The sequence below is a fragment of the Aristolochia californica genome, unplaced genomic scaffold (assembly GCF_029961685.1).
Source record: "Aristolochia californica isolate CCGP_79_NKW_82.1479 unplaced genomic scaffold, dmAriCali1.0.hap1 SCAF_1, whole genome shotgun sequence".
In the NCBI taxonomy this organism is placed as follows: domain Eukaryota; kingdom Viridiplantae; phylum Streptophyta; class Magnoliopsida; order Piperales; family Aristolochiaceae; genus Aristolochia; species Aristolochia californica.
Window position 1 is genome coordinate 55,321,407 of NW_027181770.1, and position 7,476 is coordinate 55,328,882.

The window sequence follows — 7,476 nt, forward strand, 5'->3', positions numbered from 1 at the left end:
TAAGTGGAACAAGAGAGCATCCTATCATTGAGAGGTCGGATATAGTAAGCAATTGACTATCTATCCTGCATCAAGACTGCCCTAATTTTAGTTTTTGAAGGATCACGTTCAATAAAGGTTTCAAAATGTTTGGTTGAGCCAATACTAAACAATACACATTTTCTGTTGGAGGCTCTCAAAAGCCTTGGTAGCATCATCATCCCGTATAAAAACATTTTTTTTAGTAAGATAGTCACAAATCAGGCAACTGTGGCATAATCTTTGATAAATCAACAATAATATCCAGTTAGACTTAAGAACCCTTGGAGTTGTTTCAAAGTTTTGAGTATGGGCTACTCTAACATAGTTTGGATTTTATCTTTTTCGCCCGACCCACCTTCTTGAGAGAACATGCCTAAGATAGTGGACTTTGGATGAAGCGAAAGTGCACTTATATATTTTGACATGAAGGTCACTGTATTGAAGTGAGCTCAAGACCTTACAAAGATGATGCGCACGTTCCTAAAAAATCTTACTATAAACCAATATATGTCATAAAAAAATACTAACACAAATTTTAGCAAGAATGGTTGGAACACATCATTCATCAAAACTTTGAAAGGAAGTCAGTGCATTAATTAGGCCAAAGGACATTACCAAAAACTCCTATTATCGAACGTAGGTCCAAAAGGCGGTTTTTTCGATGTTACTATCTGCTACTCAGATTTGAAAATAACCCGAGAGGAGATCTAGTTTTGAAAAAAATAAAATAATTGTGCATCACTCAATTCATGAAGTAATTCATCAATGATAGGAATCAAGTACAGTGATGTTGTTAAGGGTGTGGTAGTCCACACAAAACCTCCATGATTTATCTTTCTTTTTCATCAACAACACAAGGTAGGAGTAAGGATTGTGACTTACTCTGATGATGCCTTCTTGAAGCATTTTCTTGATCAACCTTTCAATTTTTCCCTTTTGAACATGTGGGTAGCAGTAGGGACATGTGCTCAAATGGGGGCACTTGGTTGAATCAGGATCTAGTGGTCATGGATCCGCTTTGGTGGTAGACCTTGTGGCCTAGAGAAAACATATTGGAAGGTAGTGAGATGATATTGCAATGAAGGAAGTTTATGTTCACCTAGCGATGTCGTCGGATCAACCATTTGGAATAGGATGACTTGATCCTTGGAAGATGCCACTTTTTTAGGAATTCTAGTGTCACCAAGTCATGGTGACCATTCATTATGCCCTTTCACTTAATTCGAGCATATTTGATAGAAAATTCTGAGGTCATATTTTTGAAATCCCCAATAACTCCCCCTAAGGTGTGTAACCATTGCTCCAAGCACCAAATGCACTCCTTTAATTGGAAGGACAAAGAAATCCTCATGAATGTGAGATCCTTGGACCTCAATTGTTACATTCATCACCTTGATGAAGACTGGATCTTGATCCCTTCATCCAGCATAACCAAAAACCCCAAAATTTGATATAGAGAAAGCCCAAAATGTTTAGAAATTTTACGACATAAGATTAGGTGCTTCCACTATCAATCATGATGTGTACCTTATGGCTTTTGATTCGTCTATCACGTTGCATGGTTCAAGATCATACACTCGAGCAGTACGATGACAAAAATTCTCCTACTACTTAAAGGAGCTATTTAGTGGAGACGTTGATTGGGCTGTGATGATCCTAACCTCAGTCACTCTACTAACTTTTGCTTTCAGTCTTAGTGAAAAAAGAAGTCACAATACAATTTTCCATATGTACCAAAGGGGAACACAATACATTGACACTGCAAAACTCAGCTTATATGGTTAAGTTTATTCTTTGGGAGTTTTGTCTTGTAATTATTTTTATGTTATAGCCACTTGCCTTCTGCGTGTACTCTTTTTTTAGTTCATATACAAAAACTTAGCAGGAACACAAATTAATTTGTGCATTATTTATTTTGAGTTTTAGAAAGGAAAAAATGGTGAACCCAATGATTTAAAATTCATTTTAAATATCTATTTATTATTCTATGCATTTATATTGATATTATTCAATGGAGTTTTTTTACGTAAATATTGTAATTTCTATGGTAAAATAGATATAGTGGCATTGTTGTAAATATAATGAACTAAATGATATTGTTGTAAATAGGGTAACTTTTTTTAGGAACAAAAGGTTGAGTATAACCAAAGTTCGTTGGACTTGACTCCAACCTCTTTCCTTCTAGGGCTTGAAGATTGTGACTTGACAATAATGAATGTTTCATATCATAATTATATAAGCCTAAGATCCTAAACTTTAATCATAGGTAGAAATTATATCTTTAGATTGATAACCAATAAAACTATGGAAGTTAAAGGGTCTCACCCATAGTTGATTGACAGTCAAGATAACAATGAAGATTGTACATCTCGATGAAAGACAAACCAATGACGAAATAATGGTCAAAATCAAAGTCCTAGTTAGCGATACCCGCTCTGATCAACAGGGAAAACCTTACCCTAGTTCGACCTGATAAAAAAACCTTGGGATTCAAGGATGGGACTGGGAAAAAATAATGATGGGTTTCTAATCAAGAATAGGTTTCCCCAAACCCGACTCGTGGGGGATATGAAACAGGATAGGGATGTGGCAGGGATGGGTCAGGTTTAAGTGAGGTTTAAAATGGGTTTACAGGGATGGGGTTGCGAGGATGGTGATCGGATCAGGGTCAGTTTTGAAGTTTCGGGTTTCAAAGTCGGGTTCGGGGTTGGGTTTTGATTTCAGGAACCCGACCCAATCCGTACCCCAAACCTAGACACACCAGCTTCAAATATGAAATTATTCCAACTACACCTATCAACGAGGGAAGAGCAGTATGGTCTTCTGGTCTTCTCTTTCACGAAACAATGGGCGGAAAATAAAAAAAATATTGGGGAAGCATTTCATGGTCTCCATCAACATTGCAGCAAATATAAAATAAAAAAAAATACAGTCATCACGATCGAATCTTATCTTTCTTTACATCAATTGTTCTTGAAGATATTTATCCCCAATTCACAAAAAAATATGAATTCTATCCAATCTGTCTCAAAGTCCGAAACTTTCATTTCCCTCTTTTATGAACACTCACCTTCAACCCGCCTGCCATATACGCAGTAAGGAGAGGAACGAAGACTGGTTGACGAGGAGAGATAGGCCTGATCTCGAATTTCCTTAACACTGATGCAGCGACGTACTTCATCTGAATGAATGCCATCTCCTTCCCCAAACAAACCCTAGGACCAGCTTGAAATACCGGGAATTTGTAAGGGGAGAACCTGGAAACTCCCTTTTCAGGTGATTCTAGCCAACGGATTGGCCTGAATTCTAGCCAATCTTTCCCCCATAACGCCTCCATCCTTCCCATGCCGTAAGGGAAGTAAGTAACTCGATCACCTTTCGCAACAAGGGTGCCGTCCGGGAGCGTGTCATTGCTCATGGCGTGTTTAGAGTCCCAAGCGACTGGTGGGTACAGCCTCATGCTCTCACATAAGCAAGCTTCCAGTGTTCTCATCTCCTTCAGATCATCGTAAGCGAAGGTTTGGTCCTCTTCTGATCTCATTTTCGTCTCTGCTTCTTTTACTATCTGCTTCTGTATGTCCGGGTGGTTAGAAATCAACCAGAAGAACCAAGTCAACGCCGCAGATGTGGTGTCCCTTCCAGCCATTATAAAACTGATCACCATGTCTCGGATGACCTCTTCGTCGTGACCACCGGCGATCAACCTTGATAGGAGATCTTTCTTTTTTCTCTTGTCGTTTCCTTCTGCTTTCCTGTAGCGAATCAGGTCCATCACGGAGTCATGTACTTGGTCGATTGCCTCTCTGAGGACTCTCTCGGATCCAATGCCGAGGATCCTTTTGGCCTTCCACAGGGCAGATACTGGCGCTGTAGCACGCCGTGCGCTGATCTCGGACGCGACATCGAAGGCTCCGGCAAGGGGCGAAGCCGGAAACGATGGATGCAAACAAGCAGGGTCCGTCCCCAGGGAGATCATGCACACACTGTCGAACGCAAACCTCCTCAGTAAATCCTGCATGTCCACCACTCCTTGTTTCAAGCAGACCCTTTCCAGAATAGGAAGCAGCCTCTGGTTCACCTCCGTTTCCAGCGTCGTCGCCACGTATTCTCGCAAGGTATGAATGGAGAATTGGTGACTCGCCAGCTTTCTTTGGGTGTGCCACAGCTCACCGTCGACATTAAATATCCCGCGGCCGAGGAAGTCACCAAGGATCTCAGTGAAGGGCTTCCCCTTGGGGAAGTTATCGAACCTGGTCTTGAGAATGTACTCGACGTTCTCGGGGTTTGCAGTGACGATGGTTTTCGTGGCACCAAACCGAGCGATGGTCACCGTTTGAGTGGGAGACTGCGCGAGCAAATCCGTGTACCAGTCCAAGAGTCTGTACCTGTTTTTGTAGAAACTGATAAGACAACCGAGAACCGGGTATGTCGGAGGGCTCTGGCCGGAGTACTGCTTGTAATACTGGAAACCAAGCCGCAAAACATATTCAAAGAAGAAGGCACATGGAACTGAAAGAGCTACAAGCATCGGCAGCTGAAGGAAGACGACAGCCATCGACATTTTAGTTTTTGCGAGCAAAGATGCATATGCAAGAAGAGAAAGAGAAGGCCACCACAGGCGTTTCATTACCTGGCCGACATTAAATAAGGTAATTGACCAACCCATTTCGTTTCTGGAGACAGATTAAAAAAAAAAAACCTTAGGGATCGTATCATTAAATATTCAATAAGATTTTGATTCTCCCTCAAATAACATTTGGGTCGCACCAAATAATGAATTTCCACAGATTTCCAAGAGCTACATGAACTTGATTTCTTTCATCGACTTTTCATGGATGATTGACAGAGTCGCTCGCAGCCGTAAATGTGAAGAGATTTTGATCTTCTGTGTGATTTACCGACAAGAATCCTTCAAAGGTTATAAAATAATATTTGGTTATCAAAGTCAATATGCGCTGGTGGAGTACGGCAATCCAGTCCAGTCAAACTCGATTACCCATTTCTGCTTGACTAACTGCATACACCACCGATGTTTACGTCGCCGACTTGAGCGAAGATAATATGTTATCTTCCATGCAGCAACTAGTTTGACTCTGCGTAACACAGGCTGTGACATCTAGGAAGCCGCCACATCATTAAGCTTTCATTTATTAAAACAGGTTAACGAAGGCTTATTATTGTTTAGTATAGCCTGTTTTAGACTTATTTTCCCCATCCGCTTCTTTCTTTCTTACTTGGGTAGTTTTAACTGTTTTAGAGTTAGCAATTTAAATCCTCCACCTTTGTCTTGCTCTTTCATTTACTATTTTTTAATAAAAATAACAAGAAGTAAACCAAGAAGGTATATATACAAGAAAATAAAGCAAATAGAATTTATTCTCCGATAGGAAACTGTGTCATCGTAAAACTTTTGCATCTTATGGAGCATGGATCATTGCAAAACATTTTGGATCATCTGATTTAAAGTGTAGAGAAGCTCATTTTCTAACTGAAAGGCCGTTGGCTCCAATTGGATTTACTGTCAAAGTTTTCGTGGGATCTGATATTTAGTGTAGTTATGTTTAATTTGTTTTAGGTCGGACACTATTGAAAAATGTGTTCAATTACATCGATACCCAATTTCAAGATGCGCTAATGAATTATGTGGATTAGAGTTTGTTGTGGATTTTTTTATCAGTTGTTGTTGATTTTAGGGTCCCATTGTGGTTTGATTAAAACAAGGTAATCATAGAGAAGAAGAAACGAAAAAGAAGAAGAGAGAAGAGAGAAGGAAGGAAGAAGAGAGAGTGACGGTTGTTTGAGACGAGAGAAGTGGACGTGGGACAAAGAGATTAGGATTGTGAGAGTTTACCTAATCCTCCCCCTTAATATCTATTTATATGATGTTGGAAGACAGGACCCATGCCCACACGACTAAGGAAGGCCCACATATCAAAGTGTATTAGAAGATGGGCCAAAACCCATAAGACCAAGGAAGACCCATGCATCTAAGAGAGATTGAAGATGGGCTCAAGGCCCACAGATCAAGGGGAAGACTCATAGGCCCACATACATTGATGGCATGATGGTAAATAAAGGGTCATCTTATAGAGATGACATTGATGTAATTAAGCTAAAGTTCCATGGTTAAAACCCTAAACACTAAGTTCAGGAGTATTATTGTAATATAGTAGTTTCATAAATCTATAAATAGAGCTTCAAGGGGAGGGTAGGAAAAATCAATTCCATAACCTTTCTTCCTCCAATTTTCTCCTAATGGGTTTCTCTCCTTTTTCTCCATGAGCTAAATTCATGGAGTTCTGAAAATCAACATGGTATCAGAGTTTTGATTTTCAGGACTCCGACTATGGTTTCTAAGGTTATTTTCCGTTGTGTGCCTTTTTTAAGTTGATATTTGTTTTTTATATTTGATTTTTTTTCTTTTTCTGTTGCTATTCTCTCCGTGAACAAGTGCTAGTTCCTTAATATTTTTTTTCCTTCCTGCTCGTTATTATTGTTGTCTTCCGTCTTGAATTTTTTTTTGAATTGCTCTACAGCCATGGCTACCGCCTTGGTGTAGATGCTCACGGCTTTCCAGTACGCCACACAATTCTCTGTGACTTTTTCGGAGTACTATTGACCGATGAGAGGCAAGATCATTGTCAATCTCATAAGTTTATCGAATGGCCTAGTAACGATGTCTCGGAAGAAGTCGTCGCTGGAGTTGAGGTTGTCTGCCATCTTCTATTTCTTCTCCTTCGACCATTTTCATCTATGTGTTCTCTCTGCTTCTGCTTTTTGCCAGATACTTCGGCGTCGACGTACTATTAGAAGAAACGCTGGGGGATATATGAGACGCACTCCTGCACCGTCTCCTTGGCGTCCTTGGATATCTTCGCGTTCATCGGTAGTGCCTTCATCATGATCTGACTCACGTTAGCAATCAGAAGGAATCTGTCCTGCTCCCTCGGCGAGAACTCACTGTTAGCGTTGCTATTATTCTGTCCCCCCAATTCGTTGTTTGAGTCTGCCATTCAGAAACATTACGGCAAAAGAGTCTTTGTTGGATGTTCCAAGCCATCTCTGTTGTCGCTGTGATCCTGTGCTGTTCGGGAGCGTACTGCGGGGAAGATGATATCTCTGGAAGGTCTATTTTGGAGTGAAGTTTTTTTCGAAAAGTCCTCTGTCCGGAATTACTGCCGAAAAGTTTTGTCCCGAGCAGAGCTTTGTTGTTTTTGGAAGTTGCCGTTGTCGATGTTCGACTGAAGTCCCAGTGATGTCTCTTATTTTTGGAAAGGTTCCGTTTCGATTTCGTCGTAGAGATTTCTCTGTGGGATCCTCCGTCCGAACAGTGCTGCTATTCGGAAAGGAAAGTTTCCTTGTTTTGAGCTGTTCCCAACAGGAAGAAGATGATTATATTAAGCACCTAGCCAAGGAGACAGAGCTAGCGCTACGTCGCGGGTTCGATTCCCTTGA

At 40.6% G+C, this 7,476-nt stretch overlaps 1 protein-coding gene across 1 annotated transcript; it reads right to left on the reverse strand.

Annotated features, from left to right (window-relative positions):
- Positions 1-3,064: 3,064 nt before the first annotated feature.
- Positions 3,065-4,582, reverse strand: LOC137948962 (cytochrome P450 94B3-like). The gene has a single exon (XM_068795201.1). The coding sequence runs from the start codon at positions 4,580-4,582 to the stop codon at positions 3,065-3,067; it is 1,518 nt and encodes a 505-aa protein (XP_068651302.1).
- Between the last annotated feature and the right edge of the window lie 2,894 nt (positions 4,583-7,476).

Coding starts and splice junctions, on each gene's coding strand:
- LOC137948962 (XM_068795201.1), bottom strand. CDS start 4,582: ATGTCGATGGCTGTCGTCTTCCTTCAGCTGCCGATGCTTGTAGCTCTT.